At 47.4% G+C, this 24,177-nt stretch overlaps 1 protein-coding gene across 3 annotated transcripts in view; it reads left to right on the top strand.

Annotated features, from left to right (window-relative positions):
* The window catches only part of Vgll4 (vestigial like family member 4), a 114,564-nt gene that overhangs the window by 60,279 nt on the left and 30,108 nt on the right, over window positions 1–24,177 (top strand). For all 3 annotated transcript variants that reach the window (XM_055604318.1, XM_055604319.1, XM_055604317.1), the window contains one exon: window positions 22,567–22,756. In XM_055604318.1, coding sequence (XP_055460293.1) covers window positions 22,567–22,756 — 190 coding nt within the window. The remainder of the gene's footprint in view (window positions 1–22,566; window positions 22,757–24,177) is intronic.

Genomic DNA, 24,177 nt, shown 5'->3' with positions numbered 1-24,177 from the left:
TATCTATCTATCTATCTATCTATCTATCTATCTATCTATCTATCTATGTGTCATGTATGTATGTATATATGTATGTATGAATGTATCTATCTATCCATCCATTGGATTTATTAGAGTGACTTACAGGCTATGGTCCAGCTCATCTAACAATGGCTGTCTACCAACAGAAGGTCCAAGAATCCAGTATTTGTTCAGTGTACCAGGCAGAATCCTGAAGAAGTGAAGGAAGGAATGGACTTGCTATTGAGAGCGAGAGCAAGCAGGCAAAGAGAGAAAGCTTCCTTTTTCCATGTACTTTCTATAGGCTGCCTGCAGAAGGTGAGGCTCAGATTAAAGGGTGATTCTTCCTTTGTTAAAAGGTCTGAATTTAAGCTGTATCTTTCTACCTCAAAGATCAGGTTTAGAAATGAGTCTTCCCACTTCAAATGATTTAATTAAGGAAAAAAAAAATGTCTCATGGGTGTGCCTGGCCATTTCGGTTTTAGTTAATTCCAGATGTAGTCAAGTTGACAACCAGAAACAGCCATCACAAGTCCCATGCATCTGCTAACGTTATGAATGAAAAGCGTTATCCATGTGGGTTGTTCCCAGTCTTCATCTTATGTCTCTTTCACATGAAAGCAGGGGCTTGTTAATTCCTCTTGGCTAATGACTTGACTTTAATAGAACAAACTCTGGGATTTAATGTTTTCATGCAGATGTGTGCTGCCAAGCAGTTCAGTAGAGCTGTTTACACTACCCATAACCCAGCTGGGCAGTGTCCATGTTTCTTCCCTGATAAGTTAGGGGGCCATGAATGACGCTTTTGAACAGTTTTTCTCATTGTCTATTATATGGCTGAGTCCGAGCTGATTTGAAATTTTATTCTATTGGCAACACTTTCATTTACCCATGTTCTTTGAATCTTATTATGCATCTTTAAAAACTTTTAATGCATTTATTTAGTGTGTATGTGTATGTTTGTATGTATGAGTTTATGTATGAGTGTGTATGTGTATGTGCTTGTATGTGTGCTCGCACAGATAGCTCAGCTTTTGTGTGGAAGTCAGAGGGCATCTTGCTTTTTCACCTACAAACTCCTTTGAACTCCTTCCTCTTAACCCCTTCCTTCCTTCCTTCCTTCCTTCCTTCCTTCCTTCCTTCCTTCCTTCCTTCCTTCCTTCCTTCCTCCTTCTTCTTCTTGGCTCTGTGAAAATCCAACTGACTACTAGGTTCATGCTCACCCAGTAGGTTCATGGCCCCGTTCCACCTTCTTCCTCTCCTGGTTCTTTCTCTTTATGATGTACTAGTGTACAACTTCTGTGTGTAATTCCCTCCAGATGTTAGACTCTGCCTTTTTGCCATGTTGTAGAGAACAGCCTATAGCCTTGGCATTAGTTTGTGATATTTGGGGGGTTTCATGGGACTCCATGCAACAACTCAACAAGATGTAATCCATTCCTGCACTGGAGGTTTTGCTTGATGGCATAAGATGTCTAGTTGGAGCACTGTCTCCATCATTATTTGGTGCCACCATTTAGATCCTTTCATGAACGTTTATATTTTAGGAAACTTCTAAAACAGGTTTCCATATGGTTTTTCAAATAATCTTTAATGTTAATTATCCTTCCCCATATTCCCTCCTTTATCCTTCTCTTCCACCTTTCTCCCCATTTAATCTTTTAATTTTTACTTTCCCCTTTATCTCTCCATAATCCTATATTTTATTTGCTCTTCCTTGGGAGATCCTTTCCTTTTCCATAGTCCCTTACTAGGTACCTAAACCCCTGTTGTTATTCAGATTGTAGCACATATATCGAAAGCTTAAAAGCTAACATCCACACATAAGAGAAAACATGTAATATTTGTCTTTTGGAGTCTGGTTACCTCAACCCCCAAACATCAGAAAGTATTGCCAAGACTATTGGTTGTCCTCCACAGCATGACAGTAAAGCCCTATCAGTGAGGACAACACTTATGTCATCAAATATAGAGAAATCAAGCAGGTACCCAACTAGAAGCTTCACCCCTAGTGACGAGCATTTTTTTTTTCTGATAGATGACTCCACGGAAACAGTATCTTGCAGACACAGCAGGACTGATGTACATATGAACTTACAGAGACTGTGGAAGCTTGCAAAGGATCTGCACAGGTTCAGGCCAGATTGGGGTCCTAAATAAGAAACTCCCCGTGATGGATACGCCCTGGCAAAGGGAAAATCAGTTTTCTTCAATGGCATGCCACTGCGTCTATCAGTCACACAGTAGGGCAGGCCCTGTGCTCAGGCATAGTTTGCCAACATAAAACGAACTCAGTGTTGTTGTGTGGACTCTTTGTCTTATTTTGCTTTGGCAAAATTCTTTTGATTGTTTTTGTAACTGTGTGTGTGTGTTTCTTGTTTTTGTTTTCTTTCTGTCTTTTTTTGAAAGAGAAGTAAAAAAGAACATAATGTCAGATGGGTAGGTAGATGTGGAGAAACTGATGGAGGGGAAATTGTATTGAATGAAAAAATGTCTTCAATTAGAAAAAAAGGGGGGGACAGATAATGCCTGAGTGGGATGGTCTGGTAATGCTTCTTGTCTCAAGAGCTTACTCTAAGATGCCACAGTATTTGGTGTTTTCAAAATCAGATCCAAACCCCAGGCTTCCCTTGGACGGTGGACCTCGGTTCTCCACCTGCTCGTCTTTCCCATCCTCCGTTGTCACACTTTACTGAGATGCCATCAACTGCTCAAGAGAAGGCTGCATCACTGTTTACCTTTCTGGTTTTTTTTTTTTTTTTTTTTTTTTCAAAGATAAGATAGTACTAAGTAAGAATTTTACTTTTAAAAGTGTAATTACATTTTCATTATTTTGTGTGCATGTATATGTATGGGCACACATGCCATAGCCCGTGTGTGTGTGTGTGGGGGGGGGGGTGTCAGAGGACAACTTTGCAGAGTTGCTTTTCTCCATGAACCTAGAAGGTCAGGCTTGGTTATCTGTCATCTTCCCCCACTGAACTTGCTGGCCCACCAAGTTAGAATTTTGAATTTGTGTACCTAGGAAAGAACGCTTTGTGAACGGGGAGATGTCAAAGCAAAGGCTAGCTGGAGTCTGATTTCATGGCATGCGGTGACACCAGTTAGTGGAAGGAGTCGTTTGGCCCTGTCTCGAAGCAGATTTGTGTGGGGCTGCTCAGTTGTGGCGAATCAGGATAACTGTGCACAGAAAGCTCATCCGGGATTTTGTTTAGAGACAGCATTTGGGGAAGTTGGGGTGACCTCGGTCTTGGATGTGAGTGGTTGACCCTAGCATCTCCAGACTGTACCTTCTGTTTCTAATTGTTTGTTTAAATAAAGTTTATAGATGTTTATCTTGGTTGAGAGACAAAGATAAAAGATCCTTTTAGTTTTGGTGTGGTATCCTACACAGTCATCTGAGGCTGAGGCAGGAGGATGAGAACTTCTGGGCCAGCCTGGGCTGCATAGTGAAAACCTGCCTCATCTAGTACCTTGTGACATCTCTTTGTGGCTACTCACCCTTGCCACAGGACATCATAAAGTCAGTTCCACCTGCCTTTGAGCTGGGGCACTTTCTGTTCTCCAGGAGTAGCCTTCTAGAAGCATTCCTAAAACAAACACAAAAAAAAAAACCAAAAAACTGAAGAGCTTTTTCTGGATTGTTCTGAAGCCAGTTCCATGAGTGGAGTGTAAAATATCTTGAAGCTAGTGGCAGTTTTCTTTGGACCGAGAAGAACTCAGGTCACACTAAGGTTGACTGTTTGAACAATGGCAACCGTCATTTGATTAGATCCACTTTCAGAGCTAAATCGGCCTCCTCCCCATCACATCACCTTAAAGTGTTAAGTTTCTTGAGGGCAAGTCAATGAGGACGTTTGTTCTAATACAGGGGTGGTCCATGCCTGTAATGGCAACACTCCATAGACCAGGCAGGAGGATCAGGAGTTCACAGCCAGCCTGGGCAGAGAGGACAGGGTGGTGTCTGTACAGGAGGACATATTGACATGAATCTCTCTTTTTGTGTGTTCTCTCTGCAAGCAGCACTTGTACAGTGCTGTGTGCAAGTCAGGCCCCAGCAAACATGAGGAAGACTGAGGTCAGAGTGGCCTTCAGCTAGAGGGTGGACATGCCTGGGTTGTTGCCCTAGGACCACTGGTATCTTTGGCCTTGTCTTCATTCTGTTGGGCTTTGCTAGTTCATTTGCATGCGATGCAGAAAGCAGTTGGCTGCTTGCCGCACCAGCAACCTGTTCTTCAGCTCTCTTCGTGGGGGTTGATGACTCCCCTCGCGCATCCGTCTGTAAGCAATTTTCTGCAGGATGACTGCTCCCTCTGACCCCGGCTGAAAAGATAGGATGATTGTAGCTCAGATCCCACAGTGGTGTTTAGAGAGCAGAGAGTAAATGGCATCTTAAAATGCCTTTTAGTGCTTTAAAGACTCTGAAGACCCCACTGTGCTAGATCTCTGTGATGGTTTGAATAACAATGGGACCCCATAGGCTTAGGCATTTGAACACTTGGTTGGTACCTAATTTTTGCGGTTTAGGTAGCACAGCCTTGCTGGAGGAAATATGTCACTGGGCACAGGCTTCGAGATTAAAGGCCTCACTCCACTTGTTTTTTCTTCTCTGCATTTTGTTTGCATTTGTGTTTAAAGATGCAGTCTCTCTGTTTCCTTCTCCTCCCAACACCATGCTTCCTCCCATGACTCCCTGCCATGATGGACTCCTCTGGAACCACGAGCCCAAATAAACTCTTCTTTAAGTTGCCTTGGTCAAGGTGTTTTATCACAGCAACAGACAAGGAACAAGTACAGTCTTATAAGTAAGTAGGAGAGAGAACACAAGGACCTTTGGGGAAATGAGAAGGGGTTGGCTATGTATCCACCCTTGAAGGTGGGCATTTTGTTTGGTGGTGATGGTAGTGGTGTGTGTGTATGGTATATGATTTATTTACTTTTGTACATTTTCTTCCCTGGGATTGAAATGAATTTCCATGTTTTACTCACATTCTGTGTTCAGATACTATTGTAGCTGTGTCATGGTCCCAGAAGCAGTAATAGTGTGGTTTGTTATTGGTATCTGAATGACGTTTTTGGTCCCATGATGTTTTCTCTAATTCAAGGTGAAGATAAAACACCAAATGTGCATGTCTAAAACCTTGGAAGCAAAAGTCATCTAACCCAAAGGCGTGAAGGATGGTGCCAGACGCTTTAGAGTTTTGTTTCAGTTGTCATGAAGCTAGGTTGTGGACTCCAGATGTGAGATGTGGTGCCATGGATTTTCTAACACACATGGTCACACATGGCTATTACAAGTGGCCCTTCTGAGCCAAGTAGCCTTTGAAAAATATCTTGGGTCAGAAGGTAAAGCCCCTAGCACTGTTGGAATTTCAGAAGGCTGCATCTTTTCAAATGTGTCAGCTCTTCAGACACAAACATCTGCGAGAACAAACTTACTAAGGAAAAGGTTTACTTTGGGTTTCAATCCTGGTCACTTGGCCCTGTTGCTTTGGGCCAGTGGTGAGGCTGCATATTGTGTTGGGAGGTCATGGCGGCCAAGACTTCACAAGTTCTTCAAAGCCGAACAACCCAACTTCCTCCCACTCATAGAGTAGGGATCCAGCCTTAAACACATGGGCCTTTTAGACGCTTACCTGAACCACAGTGTTTGTTGTCTTATTGTCCATTTTATGGCCACTGTAAGTATCACAAGGGGAATGAGGACTTTCTAGAGGTGGATCTTCAGAGGCTCTTCACCCTGCTCTGGACCATTCCCCAGCATCTCATAGGAGTGTGGCATGGCTTCGAGGATGCTGTAAACATCATTAGGAGGTTAACTGGAAGAATGCTCCTGTTTCCCTCCAAGGACACCAAGGCCAATCTCTGAAGCTTCTGTTCCTGTGCCTATCCCACATGTTTCTGTAGACTCCAAGACACTAACTGACCAGAAGTCACAGACTCCTAGGGCTTTGTGTCAAGGAATGGATTGCATGAATTATGTGACAGTTTTTTGCCTTATACAAAACAGGAAGCAGCTAATGTCAAAAGTAGGTTCCAAATGGGGAAACAGGTAACAGCAGGGTAAAGGGAGGGCAAACATTTTAAAAACACCAATGAGAATGATGTCTAGTGCAGGGGTGATTATGATGTGAGCTCCACGGGGGAGCTGGGGCTACAGATGTTTCCTGAGGTAAGGAGAGGCCTGGCTCCCATACTTTGAAGCACTGAATCTCATACCATCTCTTCTGCCACATTGCTGCTGAGGGGTCTCCTCGGCAGTTTGAAAGATTAAATATGGATCCAGTTGATTCCAGTATTGATCGGTTTAAAAAGTGGGAGGTGGCATGAAGGTCTGCCAGGTGCTCCTGAAAGTGCTATGACTTCAGAATTCTGATGTCCCTGTAGCATTTAACTGGGGCTGGGGTCAGGCGCAGGAATACACACCTAGTTCCAGCCTGTTGGGTAGTTCTGCTGTAATGGTCTTGGAAAAGCATTGCACTAGGCAAGGAAGCGAAGAAGCCTTGCATGGAAAGAGGCAGGATATCTGTGAATTGGTTAGAGTTAACCAAGAACTACTGGGGCTTCCCACAGGAGTGCTGAGTGACAATTTGAGTTCAGTGGATCCCACGTCTTTAGAAGCTCACCTGTCTGACCCTTGCAGGTGTTCACCGGGTAGCCATGGTCATCCGTCTGTGCGTCAGCAGTGTTCAGGAAATCTTAAGATCAAGAAGCTCATTTCGCTCTAGGGTCCAACACTCACTCTAGACTGCAGAGAGGCAGGGCCTTGAGTGTATCCATCTCATGCACTCTCCGTCCCCCCAGCATGTTGGCGGTGCTGTGACTTGAGTCCAGGAGAGGCTCTGGCATCTTTGTGAGGGAGTGTACCCACACGGGTGTATGTGGCAGTGGGGTTGGGTATGTGTGGGGGCACTTTATTCTTTGCTTTTGGCCACTGTTGGCATCCATAACAGTGGGACTCAATGAGCAGAGAGGCTGATGTGTGGGCCGCCTAAGGTTATCTGCTGAAGTACATGTGTGTAAGTACAATGGGTTGTTCCAATGAGACAGAAAACAAAGGAGACTGCAAGGGTCCTCTGGCGGAGCCCATTGTTGCATCTGTGCTGGAGGATGTCGTGGATTGCTGCCATCATCCCTAGAAATCATGACTGACATGAGATGGACTACCAGCTAGGCCCTTGAGGTTAATAGTATGGAGAGACTAGAGACCCAGAGAACTCATCATGGCATAGCTGAACCTGTGGCTGCAAACCACTCATCTGTTTAATCTGCCAAATGCTAATAGACTCTAGAGCATCCCCAGTCGAAACATTTCACTTTTGCCTTATTTCTTCATTAGTCTAATTCCTGCTGACCTCACGTCACTGGCTGCAACAGTTTAGGAACATTGTAGCAGGGGAGCTGTTTCAGTAAGCATTGTCAGGGAGGTTTTAAAGAAAGGCTGGCAGAGCACAGGCAGCTTTTGCACCCCGTGACACCGGGGCGTGGCACCGCCAGGAAGGAAAGCTTTGGGAAGGTGGCTGAGTTGATGAAATGTGGAGACGTCTATATCGTTTGTTACTCGGAGTTTTACCACCCATTTATTAGGCGGGGAGAATTTAGCAGTGGACCATGTGGGCTAGCCTCTCAGGAAATGGGGCTGGAGGATAAGGCTACGTGCAAGCCTTCATCTCAAACTCCTATGCCTTGTAGGTAAAGAGGTCCCATTCCTTGGAGAAGTTCTTTGCTCCTAAACTGAAAACCATGCATAACTGTAGCAGTGAAGAAGATAGCTCACAGGATGGGAAAATCTTTTCACAAAGGATGTCTGTGAAAGGGACTGTTCAGAATATATAGAGAGCTCAGAGGGCTGGAGAGACGGCTCAGGCAGTGGTTAAGAGCATTAGCTGCTCTTGCAGTGGGACCCAGTTTGTAGTTCCCAGCACCCACACATGCACAAACACAGGCAGAACACCCATACACAAGTAATAATAAAATTCAAAACCAGATACTATAGGTTATTTCACAACTTCGAGGACCCATAAGACATATTGCATCAGATAATGGGTATGCTTTAAAGGGTATGTGACTCTCAATAGAACCACTGTAAAACTTAAAGATTTACAATACAACCTGTTCAGTTATTCTGCATGTATTGGAATGTTCTGTGTCTATGCACTTGTTTCCATTACAATATTTGGCTGAGTAATGGCATCTCAATTCGCAACCTTATTGGTGGTATCAGTAGGTCATTCCCAGCTCGGAGCATTCTCAGCTGAGCTCTGTGCTGCTGTCCTAGTCTCAAGAAAAGTGGATGGTCTGTCATTGCTGTTTATTTCCCCACTAGTATCGGCTGTCTTGATGAGAAAGAGATTGTCATCGCGCATGTTGAACGCTGAGATCTCTATAGAGTATGCTTGTTGTGTGTGCATGTACGTGTGTTTGCGCTTGCATCCATATAGGGCCAGTTGTGGGCTGTGGATGAGGAGAGGAGGAAGACGGACTTAGAGATGGAGTTTGTCAACAGGGCAGAATCACAGGTGGCCACAGGACCATGAGTGTTGGGTCAAGCTCAGGCAATGGTGTTGGCTCCCTGTGGTTGCACGTGTTGAGGCTTATTAAGGCACTCTTTCAGAGGTGTGTGTTGAGACAGAGTGCTACTGTGTGTCCCTGACGGTCCTGGCATTCACTGGGTAGTCTTTGAACTCTCAGAAATCCATTTGCCTCTGCCTCCCGAGTGCTGGCGTTAAAGGTAAACACCACCATGCCCAGCTAAATGGCAGTTCTTAAATAGGTGTGTGAGAGGGTTTTCATGGTGCCAAGTTTGATTGGAAGTGAGAGGAGGGAGGGCACATGGCAAGCAAAGGTTTTACCTATAGGTGTGCTTGGTGCTTCACCCTTGGGCCTGCAGGATCTGTTTACTGGCAAACTTCTCTCCTGCCAGTGACCCCCACTATCACCCACCTCTGAGGGGCACAGATACTGAGTCAGGCCTGGGTGGCATTCCAGCTTTTCTTTTGTCCGGAGTGTATGACCATGGGTATGTTGTTAAGCCACTTTGGTCTCCATTTCCCCCTAAATGAAACCAGCAATAGAGCCTGCCTCACCACAAGTGGGTGCTCACCTGACAAGACTCACGAGATAAATGTGCATGTATTGAACCTCCGCCACACTTAGCTCCAAGGAGACACTTGTGGATGCTTCCTGCGCTTGAGTTCTCACTCCAGGCACAGTGGGCTGCTCTCTTCTCTGCATCCTTGGCTTGGTCCTTATCTTCCCTTAGTCCCTGACAATCTCCCATAAAGCCGTTGGCGTGGCCAGTGCTGCAGTTAAGATAGCCTGAGTAGTAAAGTCAGTCCAAGGAGTCTGTTTTAGGGAAGAAAGCGTGTGTGAGGATTTAAGCTCCAGTCACACTTCTGTTTCCACAGCTTCTGGGCGCTGAGCTGCCGAGGGTGGGTAGCGTGGCTGGGGTAGCCTGGAGGTGGACTGGAGCAGTCCTCAGCCAGCCTGGTTTTCTCACACAGGTGGCTCTGTGCCCACTCTAGTGCAAAAGCCGAGGGCCAGTCCCAAGCCAGGGCAGCACGCCTACCAGCTCTCCTCATCGGATTGCTGGGAACGGAGACTTAAGACCACATCCACCCCCTCCCAGAGTCGACATGGCTGGAGCTGCACACTGTGAGGCCCACAGAAAGCTGCTAAGGCGGAATCGTGTGTTCCTTCTGAGACGCCAACTTCTTCAAACTGTCCTGGATGCTCATTCTTTTTAAAGGAAAAAAAAAAAAAAACAAAAAACCAAACTGCCAGCATGGAAGCAGTGCTTGTCTTCTCCCATCCAGGCAGAAAACACAGGAACATAGGCTTGTCGTTGCACTTGTGTTTTGTGTAGTGGGTGTGCAGATGTGTGGCTGCAGGAATGTCATCCAGTCCATTAAGCTGCAGCCACGGCTAGTGCCCCAGCGCTCTGCTGTGCACTTGAGGCTCATTTCTGGACCTTTGAAGTGGCCGACAGCCTTTCATCTTCCCTCATTTTCACTTAATGACAGCCCAGCCTTTGATCAGCCCAGTTCTTGTCTGTCTTTGGCTTCAGGCTTAGTCACTTGGAGGTAAGAGGAGACCTTAAATAGGCCTGAAAGTGCCCGGCTTTTATGAGTACAATGACTGCTTAACCTCCCTATCTTAAGCAAATAAATACACGGAAGGAGAGCTGGCCCTTCCTGGCCCCTCGGTGATAACGTGCGCTCGCCAGCAGTGTAAACTGAAAAAGAGGCCTGAGTGTGGAGAGAAACCAAGAGTCAACTGCATCTTGCCACCCCCAGCTCCCAGCCCCCAGCCCAGTTTCAAGTTGCAGTTGCTTCCAGACTGTCTGGGAGCACACTCTGTGCTCAGTGTCTCTTTTCCCATGGTAGACTTTTTAGTTTATCAGTTCTCCTCTATGAGACTCATCTTTTATATAATGATTGTAAACTTTGAATTAATGTTAAAATCTTGGGAATAATCTTTATCCCATCAAAAGCAAGAACAAAAACATGCATTTCTGTGATGGAGCATGCCCGAGCACGTGTGAAGCCTACACTTGTTCCCAGTCTTGAATCACCAAATCACAAGTTCATGTGATTTTTGATTGAGCCCGGCACCATTATGTTTTAACGGTGTGTGCATGGCGTGTGTTCGAGTGTATGAGCGTGTGCATGTGTAGTCTTTCTCTTCCTCAACTTTTATATTGGTTCTAGGGGCTGAACTTGGGCAGTGAGGCATCTTTCCCCACTGAGTCATCTCACTGTTATACAATTATTTTAAGTTTTTATTTATTATTGTGTCTCTGTGTGTATAAGATGGGTGTGGCGGGGGATGGCATGTGTGTGAAGGTCAGAGGACATCTTTGTGGAGTCAGTTCTCTTCTTCCGTGGGATCTGAGGATTAAACTCAGACCATTGGGCTTTCCTGTCAACTGCTGTTGCACACTGAGCCACTACCAGCCCCTTAGTTCTTCATCAGAAGTAAATATTTATTCTCATTCATGTGTAGAATTGGTTGTCTACCCCTCATATAAATCTTCATTAAGCATCTTAATGCTTCAACCAGCTAGCAAGCATACTCTTATATCTTTAATTTTAAATTTTATTTAAGACCTAGGGCCTTGCTGTGTAGCACAGGCTGGCGCTGCCCTTATTCTGTGGTCCAGGCTAACTGCGAGCTGCAACAGTCCTTTTGCCACAGCTCCTAAAAAGTGCTGAGGACCAAGCAAGAGCCATTCCAGGTCACTGGGAAACCGTAACACAGCCCCACGACTGAAGCCAGGGCTGGCTGGGGCAGGGCTCAGAGGTAGAGCATTTGCCTTCCGTACACGGGCCTGGCTTCAGTCTCCAACACCCCAGAACCATGACAATAAGTTAATGAAAAATAAAGACAAAATGGGGTTTGGTATATCTGTGTGGTGACTCTTGCTCTCCTCTTTCCTCTTCCCTCTTCATTGTGTGTGTGTGTGTGTGTGTGTGTGTGTGTGTGTGTGTGTGTGTGTGTGTGTGTGTGTGTTAGGGCTGGAATCCAGGGCCTCACCATGCTAAGCGAGCATTCTGCCACCAGTTCTGCCCCAACCCTCTTGCTTTTGCTCTGGCCATCAAAAAGAAGTGAATTCTTTGTTGCAGCCACCCTGATCCTGTCTTCTGCCTTTATGCATACAGTTGTCCTTGCCTGGGGTGCCTGGACACACTCCCATCTCCAACGATGCTGACTGTTGTTATTTCTCAAAGCTGGAGTTGCTGCCTCTAGCTGGTGTCCACAGCCCTCTCTCCCTTCTTCTCCTTAGTCCTTTCCTTCATATCACTGTTTCAGAGCCCAGCTCACTACAGTTCTTAAGCTAGGATATTAGTTTTCAGTGTTTCCTTGATGGAATCCATCCCCTGACCAAAAGCAAGTTTATTTGTACTGTGGCTTACAGTTCTAAAGGGGGCAGTTATGGTGAGGAAGGCAGAGAGCCGGGAGTGTGAGGCTGGCCTGGCAGTCAGGAAACAGAGATCCAATTTCACTCACACACAGGAAGTAAGGTCGGGCTATAAAAACTTCAAAGCCCATCCCTGATGAGTACTTCCTCCAGTGAGGCTCCTCCTCAAAAACATTGCCACCAGCTGGGGATCAAGTGTTCAAACACAGGAGCCCATGGCGGGGGACACTTTACATTCAAATCACAACATGTGATAACCCTTAAGGTGCTTGTAGAAAGGAGAGCTCTTGGGTTCTCAGTGATTTTGCCTCCTGCCTTGAGATGTGATGTATATGGTTTGAACTTACCCCATTTCGGAAAGGCGGGGTGACCTTGTGGGAACTTCATGCCCAGGGTAGAGGGCAAGGATAGGGAGGGTGAGATCAGTACCCATCACTCATTTGCCTGAGCTCTATAGACTGCTTATTCAGCAGACAGTCACGACCACCTGCTGTATTCCAGATGGTGGTGTGTAAACCAGCCTCAGCTTGTGCAGGGCCATCATCTCTCCGTATCCCAGGGACTGCAGTTTTAGGACTACTTGGATGGCATCAGTTCCGGGTGGCAGTGCCAGCACGGTGCTATGAGAATGGCTGGCCCGGTGTTTCGTTTGAGGAGTTTCTGTTTGTATTCAATATTCACGGTCTCTAAAAAAATGCTTTAGATCCACACTTGGTTGAATGTGGGATGTGGCTAACGAGGGTGGAGGGCTGCTGTGCGTTCTTCTTTGTTGCCTCTTGATGTCACATCCCGGTCAGATTTGCACCGGGTAGTGTGCAGGAGTGTAGTGTCCAGGTAGCCGCAGCCTCTCGCCTCGTCACAGAAGGCACTCGAAACATAGCCTTGGTGGATCAGTAAAGACAGGGGCACAGAAGGCACTCGAAACATAGCCTTGGTGGATCAGTAAAGACAGGGGCACAGCCCCTTCTCCTAGTAGGAAAAGAAGTTGCAGGTTTGTTTAAGGTTGACCTTTTTGTCTGTTTGGTTTTGGTAAGGGTGTAGGCTGCGGGTACCACCCTCACCACGCGGTCCGCTCTGATCCAGTGTGGGACGAGCTTGTGGCGGGTGATGCTGCTACAGCGCAGTTGGGGGGTTATCAGTGTCATCTCTGTGGAGTTCTTGTCAGCGGTGTTTAACTGGAACCTAATCATGAGGAGGTGGCCAGACCAAAATACAACATGTCATAAAATATATGTATATATATATATATTTTTTTTCTTAAGTAAAACAAGATTAAAAAGTCAGGACAGTTGTGTTGAGCAGGATGTGACCGTGCCACCATGAAGGAGCAGCTCATTTGGGGACCTTTGCGTGTGAGTTGGTGTTAGGTGGTGGCAGTCAATGGGTTGTGCTGGATTCTGATGGTGCCATGGCTGTGCAGGAGAGCATTGCTGGTGTTTAGACTGTTCTTCTCTCAGGCCTTAGCAGGGTATTAACTTTGGCCACGTCAATGTCACAGAGTTTCTTCTCGGCCTGTTTGATCTGGTGCTTGTTGGCCTTGACATCCACAATGAACACAAGTGTGTTGTCCTCGATTTTCTTCATGGCTGACTCGGGGGTCAGGGGAAATTTGACGATGGTACAGTGGTCCACCCAGGAGCTTGTTTCTCCTGGGTGCACTTTCCACGGTATTTGGGCTGCAGGGTCTTGGCCCGATAGAAGGTGGGTGATATGTGGATCTTCTTTTTAGTGACTGTGGGTGCCTTTCAGCCCTGCCTTCTTAGCTTTCAAGGCCTTCGCTTTGGCTTTGGCTTCGGCTTTGGGAGGGGCAGGAGCTTCCTTCTTCCCTTTCGGCGCCATCTTGGCGAAGAGGCTCTTAGACTGCTTTTGGGGAAACGTTTAGTGATATAGGACTAAGTACTTCCAAGTTACTTCCAGAGATTATAGCAATTATTTCTAGAGGGAAACATTTTAACATCTAGCGAAAGTCAGTGGCAGCCTGGGAAGTAACCCTGAGGAGTGATAAGTGGGATTATGTGTAATTGGCTTCTGCACAGCAAAAGAGCCCATCAACAGAGCGAAGGGGCAGCTGACAGAATGGAGGAGGGGCATATTTGCCAGCTGTCCACCAGGCCTCGGATTAGTATCTAGACCACATAAAGAATTGCCATCAAACCCCCAAAACTTCAAGCAATAAATGGCCTTCGGTGAGCTGAACAGATATTCTTAAAAGGAGAAACACAAATGGCCAGTTAAACACATTTAACCATCTTCAACACTGCTAGAGAAATGTGGATTAGAACTACTCTGAGATCCTATCTCATCCTAGTCAGGATGGCTAAAAACCAAGAAAACAAATCACAACAAATGCTGGAGAGGATATAGGGAAAAGGAGTTGTATTGAGTGTTGGTGGGAGTACAAACTGTTGCAACCACTGTGGGAATCAGTGTGGAGGTTGCCCCCAAAATAGAGCTGCCATATGACTGAGCTGTACTTTTCCATGCGCAAATACCCAAGGAACTTTAAGTCCTGTTACAGAGATGCTTATATATTCATGTTTATTCATGCTGCTTTATTCACAGTGGCCAGGAAATGAAGTCAGCCTCTAGAGTCCGTCAATAGATGGAATAGATACAGGGCATGTGGGGAATACATGTGGTAGAATTTTATTCAGCAGTAGAAAGAAATGAAATTTGCATCCCTGGGATAGATCTGGAGATGACTGTTAAATGAAATAACTCGTTCTGAAAAAAATCAGCATTCCGTGTTTTCCCACATGTGGGCTTTTAGATTGTTATATATGTGTGTATGTTGTGAGTACAGTCATGGCACTAGCAAGGAGACTATATGAGGTGTTGGAGAGGGAAAGAGATTAGCATTGGTGGGATTGGATGTAGAGGGGAGATGACATCCCTGAATAGGATTTCAGAGAGATTCTGGGATCCAGAAGTTCTTTCCGAAGGCGCATTCTCCACTGATATGCAGAGATCCCTTTAGGCTTTACTTGCCAGAGGTTCTACCCCTCAAACAGTGTCATACTGGGGGCCAGTCTTTGAACCCATGAACCTTTGGGGGCAAACTCCGTCTTGTTGGCCTGAACCCACATTTCTGGGCCTGTGGGTTCACATTGCCCTTGCCTCGGGTGTGGAGAATTCCTAGAAAGTCAGGGAGCTGTCCCCAGGTCATGCCACTGGCTCTGTAGATCATTTAGAGTGCTCATTATCCCCTGCTTCTGGTCTCTGTGTCCCTGGCCTTCTCTGTTAGTTGGAAGGAGCAGCCAGGAAAGCAGGAAGTGAGTGTTGTCAGCTAGCTCTTTGGTGCCATGCTCTTGTCCTAGAAGTAGGCTGTGTCAAGTGACGGCACCGTAGACTCTCTGTCGTGGGCAGGGAGGCTTTCTTCAAGCTCTCGGATTCTCATGGTAAATGAAGAAGGGAGGCATGAAGTGACCACGGTGAGTACCCTTTTCCATTTCAGAGCCTACTGTGTACAGGTCCCCGTCCTCGGCCACAATGAATGAGAAGCCCAGTGCCTCACAGAGGCAACCTGTCCACCTGTGCAGAGGCACTCAGGTTAGGTGCTATTTGGAGGGTTAGTGTCCCATCCCAGGACTTTGGAGGAAGCGAAGTTTGGTTTTCCAGCCTTTCCATTCCCAAGATGCTCTGTATTCCCTCATTGGTCAGTGATGGACTTCAAGTTGCCACCATCTTAGGACCTGTGACCGCCACCTTAGATGCTAACTAAGCCTGTGTGTGGCAGAGGGCTTGCCTAGCAGCTCTGGGTCATTTAGAGAAATCGAAAAAAAAAAAAATTAAGGAAGGCCATAGCATTTCCTCTCTGCCTGACCATGGTTTGTCCTGACCTTCAGAAGCTAGCTCTGGTGGGGAAGAGGTCTGAGCAAGGCCTTTGCTGCTTACATTCATCCACCAGCTCTTTGTAAATACTGGGAAGTGGAGTCTGATTCCAAAACCTGCTGCAGATACTTTCCCCCATAGTACCCCTCCTCTTCCCTCCTCCTCCCCCTCTTCCTCCTCCTCACGCCAGCCTAGATAGAAAAGTTGCTGTTGGGCACAGAGCCTCCTCCATTGAGGAGGGCTCAGTGTACTGATCTTGAAGGGCTCTGAGCCACCTTTGTCTTGTTGGCACTGTGGCCATGGCAGGACATGTGACACACTGGGCCCCTGCCAAATGTTCTCAGGTTTAGCTGGACGCCAAATCTGCACGCCTTTGTCAGCATAGAAACGGACTTGGCCACAAGGGACACTCCATGCCTCACTCTCCTGAGGACCCTCTGCACAGAGAGGGGAAGACCCAGATAGAGGATGCAGGCCAAGTGAGGAGCAGAAAGCAGGGATGCCAGCGGGTGTTCGGTTATTTGAATCCCAGTTAAGATGTATGAATCCCAAACTCAGCTTTAGGGCTAGACTCCAGCTTTGTAAAGTGTGGATTGTAACCCAAGAGTGTAGAATCAGGATGGGGCCAGGAAAGTCTAGCAACCATTAAAGGGTTCTGCATGCATGGTGACCCAAAGGAGGGAAAAAGTGTAAGCATGATGAATCTGAGGTGTTTCTGGCCATGCTTATCCATATCACATCATGTGAGTTCAGCATACAGCATGCATACTCCGTTATGCTGTGCACAGTGCCAGCAACCTCCGGAAAGCACCTTGGCTTGGGTGGCAGATGACTTTGTTATGCTCTCCAGGCTTCTCACTGCACACATCAAGTTTTCTGCCCTTATGATACTAATTATGGAAAACAAAGATTTTTAATATTTTCCTGCCATCATTCCTCAGCATGTATTAGTAAGTATCTCTGCTCGAGATGGCTCATGGTAAGGGGAACGCACTGCTGTTTCTCTTGATGACAGAGGCAGGTGGATCTTTGTGAGTTCGAGGCCAGCCTGGTCTACAAGGTGAGTCCAGGACAGCCCAGGCTACACACAAAAACCCTGTCTCAAAAAAAAAAAAAACAAAAAACAAAAAAACAAACACAAAAAAAACCCAGAAAAACAAAAACAAAACAAAACAAAAAAAACAGCAACAAATCAGAAAACAAATAAACAAAAAAAATCACTGTGTCTTTGCTTTGTGTTGTATTTTATTTTGAAAACTCCTGCAAAGAATGATTTGCAATACATTACTTTCTTTTTTCTTTTTTTGAGTCAGGGTTTCTCTGTAGAGTCCTGGCTGTCCTGGACTCGATTTGTAGATCAGGCTGGCCTTGAACTCACAGAGATCCACCTGCCTCTGCCTCCCAAGTGCTGGGATTAAAGGTGTGTGCCACCACGCCTGGTCCTTTCAATACATTTCTTAAAGATTAATCAATAAATATTTGATTTTTGCTGGAGAGGTAGCTCAGCAGTTAAGAGCACTGGCTGCTCTTCCAGTTCAATTCCCAGCAACCACATGGTGGCTCACAACCACCTGTAGTGGAATCTGAGTTCCTTCTTCTGGTGTGCATGAAAAGAGAGCACTTGTATGCATAAATAAATAAATCAATAAATCTTAAATATTTGATTTTTTAAATATTTATGTATGTATATTCCTGGGTCATGTAAAAGTTTCTTGGTCCAGAAGAGTTTGTGAGTGAAAAGTTTTAAAAAGCCCCAAGGCTGCAGAAATGGACTGTTGGTTATAGCTCTGATTGCTCTTGTAGAGGATCAGAGTTCTGTTTGTAGCACCCAGGCCAGATGGCTCACGATGACCTGTAACTATAGCTCCAGGGATCTGATGACCTCCTCTAGCCTCCATAAGTATCTGCACTTACTCCTATTCATGCACACACACGTACACACACACACACACACACACACACACACACACACACACACACACACACACAGACAAATAAAAATAAATCTTTTAGCAAGCAAGCACTGCCCAGACAGTGTTTCCCATGGCTGTTGCGTGGGGAAGCTTATGTGGTAGGAGCTGCTTGGTGGCAGTTGCACCGAAGCTGCAGCGTTATGCATTTCTGGAGCCGCTGGTACAAGCTGTGGTCTGAGGAGAGGGCAGGAGATGGTTTTACACATTAGGGACTTGTGGCAGTGTCTGGGTACGGCTGTAGCAGTTTTGTAGTCAGCGTATTTTAGTACCTTTTGGTAGTCAAAGTGACCTTTCTCCTCGGTGTTTAAAAATGACTTTAGTGCAGTGGATGTTGAGAACTATCGGTGTCGTGTAGTTGGGACTTTTTTGTTGTTGTTAAGGTTTTTGATGCTCTCTGGCTGTGTTTATGTATCATGTACATGCAGTACCTGAACAGGCCACAAGAGGGCATCATATCTCTTGGAGTTGGTGTTACAGGTGGTTGTGAGCTGCCCAATATGGGTGTTGGGAACTGAACTCTGGAAGAGTAGGAAGTGCTCCTAACCTCAATGCCATTTCTCCCTCCCCTTGTTGAAATTAAACAAATAATAAATCCTGTTGTCACTTATTCTCCGTGGAATTATAGATACTTAAAACAGGATAAGGCTGTGGACATTGGTTTTCATGTACCAGCGGTGCTCTGTGGGACCAGGTCACACTGGGAGCTCTTCTATCATTATCTTCTGAGTGGAGTCTGAACCTTTCTCCCCACCTGCAGACAGCCAGAGTGTCCCCCACCTGTAGACAGCTCAGCCCCTGGGCTCCCCAGAGCCCTCGTACCTCCATGGTGTTTGGGTTCTGTGCGTCTGGGTTGAGATGCAGTGGGCATCACTGTGCTTTTCCTGATGCTGCTAGGAGGTCTGCTGTCTTTACAGCTGCCCAGTTTACTCCTCCTGGCCTGTGTGGTCCTTGTGTGAAAGTGGCCTCAGCGCCACAGGCTGCCCTCAGCTCAGCCAGGCCACTGGCTCTACATGAGATCTGTTGCTAGCCGAATGCTGTCCATACAGATGGTGGTTTTCCTGACTCTCTGGCCACGCAGGCCCGGCTGGCTGGGCAGGCTCTTCTTGGCTGGGCTCAGCCTCCTGGTTGTCAGGTCTGGCTTTGAGCACTGGGGCTGTGGTTCTGAGGAGCAATGTTTGTTATAACCGGAGGGCTGGAGGACAAGGGCTTGGTCACTGAGTGATAGAAGTGTGGGCTGGACTTGTACTGTGGCAGACGGTATGTCCCACTTTTATCTCTACTGGCTTGGGCCTGCTCACTGAGTTGACCAACAACCCCCTTCTTAAAAAAAAAAAAAGTGACCCAGAATGGGAATGGCCACAGCTGAACTGTTTAAAAGGGGCTGATTTTGCTGCACATTCTCCCCAGCTGTTCATCCCTGTGACGGGAGACTCGTTATTTAAAAGAAAATAAACGTGCCTCAGCTGCCTGGGCCCCTACCCCACACGGCCCTGAGCCTCTGAGAGGGTTGTGCAATGTTGCATGGCAGATCTTGTACCGGGGTGCCTTCCCTCCCGCCGAGACAGTGACGTCAGCCTGGTCACCACGGCTGTGGTCAGACAGGAGACATGCTAGTACAGCCGAGTGGCTGTCGTGGGGAGCTGTGGTCTGGTGTTTTGACTTTAGGTTCAAGCGTGGGGAAGAGCGATCGGGGGAAGGGAAGGGGAACAGTAAGCTCTGGGGCTAGTTGAAGGTTTTTTTGTCAAAGGCTAGTGTAGCTGGCCATGGTGGCATGCTCTGTTGTAGTCCCAGAACGGTGAGGCTATGACAGCAAGATGAGGTTGAGGCCAGCCTAGGCCACACGGTGAGGCCTTGTCCCAGCCAGCCAGCCAGCCAGCCAGCAGGCTGCTTTGAAAGTTAAGTTCTGTGTTTTGTTGACTGTAAAAGGCGAGAAAGCAGCAGCTGGCTGGTGGCGTGTCTGGCTAGTGTCACTGTGTTCAGAAAATAAAGTTTTAGAATCCTTCACAGGCAGGACTTCGGATGAGGCAGTGTGCTGGCCTCCTCTTGTCCGTCCGTTCCAGTGTAACTTTGGTATAACTGCTCACGTGTGGCAGCATGTCACACAAAGGATAGCTTTGTCTTTTTCCTTACCTTTGTACATGGGGCTAGGGATGGTGCCCTGTGGACCTAGGGCAGGGCTTGGCCTCCAGCTCTTTCCTGTCTGTTCTCTTTTCCCCTTAAAATAAATATATGCTGATACTTATGAAGTCCTAGGCCAAGAGAAATTTTGCTTATCCTTAATCGGGGGATGATGTTTAAGGCACTGCTGCTGAGGGTGGAAGTAGCAGGTTGGAACGTGTGTGTGTGTCTGTGTGTGTGTGTGTGTGTGTCGGGGGAGGATTTCTTCACTAACGGTTCTGGAGATCAATCTCAGGTATGTCCTAGGAAGTTGCTCTGCCCCTGCACCCTGCTGAAATCATTCTAACCTGCTCTGCCACATACAAGAGCATAGCAAATGGGCTCTAAAATATAAGCATTGGACAGCTTCCCTTGGTGGTGGTGCGGGGGCGGGGGGAGGTGCAGGTAGCTGGGGGAGGGTCGGGGAGGGTGGACCCAAACATGAGCAAAAGGCTAGACCCCCCGTCACCACTCAGGATTGTTGCTCCTCCCTCAGCTTTGTGTTTAGGGAGGCGTTAAGGCGTTGGTCTGACTTTCAGAGGACACACTTCCTGTCTGCGGCTCACCTCATCAAGCCATTCTTTTCACCCTGGTCGTCTGTCACCTCATCTGTGTAGCCGGTGCTGCCCAGGACTTATGCCCTCATTTGCAGGGGACTCCGAAGTTCCTTCAGAGTCCTTTGTCCCCACTCTATTCCTAAACAATCTCCTGTGGACGTTTCTTCCTCTGTGCTGGCCTCACTGAAGTTCAGCCACTCTCTGCTTCAAGTGGAGCAAACACCCGTCGCTTCCTGCCATAGCCTGGGAGTGTGGAATGGAGTGCTGTCTTCACCCAGCATGTGCAGTGCAGCCACCAAGGGCCTGGCCTCTCTATGGGCACCTTCCCACATGAAGGGGCCTCTGGGTGGCTTCTATCCTGAGGCTGGGCTGCCCCAGGGCTGCTGTCCTGAATGACTGCTCCTATTTTGGACCCCTTGGAACTTGTTGCTGTGGCAATTGTTTCCATAGCAATGTCTGTTGCCCCAGCAGGCAGCTGATGAAATGGCTCCTGAAACTCTGGGGTCCATGCTGAGCCTGTGTCCTCCCCACTTCTTTGCTCCTGCCAGGAGTGTTGGGAAACACTGGGCACGGAGTGTGTATAGTGTAGGCCGTTCCACGTGGGTTGGTCTGCAGGGCTAGTGACTTCCTGGGGTTTCATGGGGTTCTTCGTCTGCTCACCAGAGTCTAAAAAGAAGCATCTCTGCTTAGTAGAAGAAGCCCAGGAAACGGCTGGGGAAGGAATGAGAGGCCAGGGAAGGAAGAAAACTTGTATCTTCTCAAGGTCTGATAATGAACACTTCTCAACCAAAGGTTAGCAGAAAGGGAGCCAAGGTCCAGCGAAATCAGCCAGCGTCTGTGAGAGAGGTAGACCAGGATAGGACTCCATGTGGAGCGATTCTGTGTAGTATGGAAAGTTCCAGTCTGCCCTGTGGCCAGGGGCCGTACAAGAAATCCTGCTGGGGGTGTATTACAGGTCACTGTATATTTGCAAGTTTATATCTTGCTGTCTAAACTGGCAGAGTTTTTGTTTTTCCTGGTGGATACTCAAAAGGCCTTGCCCTCCCTCCTTCCTGCTAACAAAATCGCGTTTGTTGCCTGTGTGTGAAGCAGATGCCTGTTTGACGGCTGCAAATCAGGGATGGTATGAGAGTAAGTGAGTGGTCATGAGGTGGCTTTTCTTGGGTGCCCCAGTGCCTCCGACAAAGCTGACTTCACACTAACATGACTCTTGATGGTGATGGTGAAAGTAAGATTGGTCAGGCCTCAGAAGCCAATGTGGAGCTGCTCAGCCCTGGGGGGTTCTCTGTGTGAAAGAGCTAGCCTCCTCAGGACTTGGAAAGTTGATAGTTTTCATGCAAAGTGATTGTAACTCTCTCGTTACAACTTTGAGAAGATGCAAAGCCCTTCGCATCTGAAAGGCCATGCCTGTCTTGATTCACAACCAGGCACAAATTTGTCTCTGACCTCGAAGCCCCCTGACAGTAGCCCAGAAATGCACACCTGTTAAAGTAGACCCGGACACAGCCCTCAAGTGTGAAACACATTTTGAGAGTTGCAGCTTGGGGCTAGAGAGGTGGCTCAATGGTTAAGAGCACTTGATACCCTTCCAGAGAGCCTGGCTTCCGTTCCCAGCTCCCATGTTGGGCAGCTCACACCTGCCCATAACTCCAGCTCCAGGGGATCCAACAACCTCTTCTGGCCTCCATGGGCACCCACATACACATTTCAAAAAATGTAATAAAAACAGCAAAATCAGCTTGTCAACAGCAGTTTTGTTTACCTTCTCATAAAGGTATAGAGTTGGATCCCTGAGAATCAAAGGGCCTTCCCAGTTTTAATGTCCCTTTGGGAATTGTTCACGATCAGTTTTCCCCTCTCAGCTGTTTATAGCAACTTCTCGATTAAACTCTACCCTAAAGAGCGAGTGCTGGCAAACCTTGCTGATGTCAAATGTCCCCTGCTTGGCAGTGGCTGCATGCCCAGACCATGTTCTGAGAATGGCAGGCTGCCTGCTGTATTGCCAAAACTTTCCACAGAGAGATGTTTTGCAAGGGGGTGGGGTGGGGGCAGGGAGCGAGGGGACCGTGGAGACCACAATGGGGTGCTTCTCCTGCCTGGTGATAACATCCGCATCTTCTTTGCGTAGGTGAAGCCTCTCTCAGAGGAGAACCTAGAATGCAGACCCTCCCGGTGGCCTCTGCTCTCAGCAGTCACCGCACAGGCCCGCCCCCCATCAGTCCCAGCAAGAGGAAATTCAGCATGGAACCTGGGGACAAGGACCTGGACTGTGAAAATGATCACGTCTCCAAGATGAGCCGTATCTTCAGCCCCCACCTGTAAGTTCCAGCCCCTTTGGGATCGTGCTTGCTCTGGGCTGGGCTGTGTTTTCCTTTCACCTTTCCACCCATCATGGCCTTATGATGCCGTGAGTTATTGATAGAGGGCATTGTTTATAAAAGATAGGTGGCATTCATGCGCCGGGAAGATGTCAAGCGACTGGTCCAGAGATGAGATTTTATTTCCTTTCAACCCCTACAGTCTCTTACTCTTTTCCCTCTTGGAGGCCAGCAGCCCTTTAGACCTCCTGTGGGCACAGTCTGGAAAACCTGGCTTTTCTTACCATTGTCCTTTGCTGGCCATTATGCAAATCAATGCTGGGTGTCTGTGGGTATCTGACTGGAAGGCTGCTGTTGCATGGGTTGTCCAGTGTTGTGCCTTGGGGAGCACTCCATTGTATGGCTGGTCACAGGTGGAGGTAGCCTGGGGCAGGAAAGCCTTTCTTAGTGTCAGAGGACTGGAATTCTGATCCTTGATTGGCTTTGCACACCCCAGTGTTTTCTGTGGCCCTCATTTTCTATTTTTTTTCTTTTTTTCCTTTTTCTTTGTTTCTTTCTCTCTTTACAACTTTCTTTTTTTTCTTCTACTTAAAAAAAAAAAAAAAAAGAAAAGAAAATGCATTGGTATTTTGCCTGCATGTATGTTGGTGTGAGGGGCTAGAGTTGTGGGGGGCTAGACGGTTGTGAGACTCCCTGTGGGTGCTGGGAATTCAACCTGGGACATCCAGAAAAGCAGCCAGTGCTCTTTACTGCTGAGCCATCTCTCCAGCCTATCTCTTAAGCCCATTTTCAGCATGAAGAGGCTTAGGCTGAAGTTCTTTTCGTCTGTGACTTGGTCTGGCTGGCTCTCACTAGGGCATTGTATGCCACTTTGCATTCTCAGGACTTGGTGGGCCCTGGTCGTCTGGGTTGTGCCAGTCCATGTCCTCATATGCAGATGAGTGGTGTGTAGTCACTGGACTTGCTCTAGAGGGGCGCAGTGGTGCCGGGAGCAGGGTCCCTCCTGCAGACAGCGCTCTGCAGCTGGAGGCGGCCCTGGCCTCTGCTGCCTCAGCCCGCGTCCTCGCATTCCACGCATGCCAATCTGCCTGCTCTGCTGTGTTCAGTCATGAGACACTGACAGAGGTATTTATCCTCAAATAAATCACTGTAGTGTTAGTCAGAGGCTGAGCCTGCAGTCTGGAGCCTGGAATTTGCTACACTCAGGAATCCGGCAGCGGAGGCTGCGCAGAACAGCGCCCTCTCCCACTCGCTGCAGGGGAGGGGCTCAGATGGCTGCTCATTGCTGAGATGTCTGGAGTCCATGCTTGTATTACTAGAGTCTCTCTTTCTTTCCCTTCCAGCTTTCCAAAACCCAAATAAGAGACTTTTGACTCTTCTTCTTCTTCTTCTTCTTCTTCTTCTTCTTCTTCTTCTTCTTC

Source organism: Psammomys obesus, unplaced genomic scaffold (assembly GCF_907164565.1).
Source record: "Psammomys obesus unplaced genomic scaffold, mPsaObe1.curated_primary_1811, whole genome shotgun sequence".
Lineage (NCBI taxonomy): Eukaryota > Metazoa > Chordata > Mammalia > Rodentia > Muridae > Psammomys > Psammomys obesus.
The sequence above is the reverse complement of the archived record's forward strand: the minus strand, read 5'-3'. Positions and strand labels throughout refer to the sequence as shown.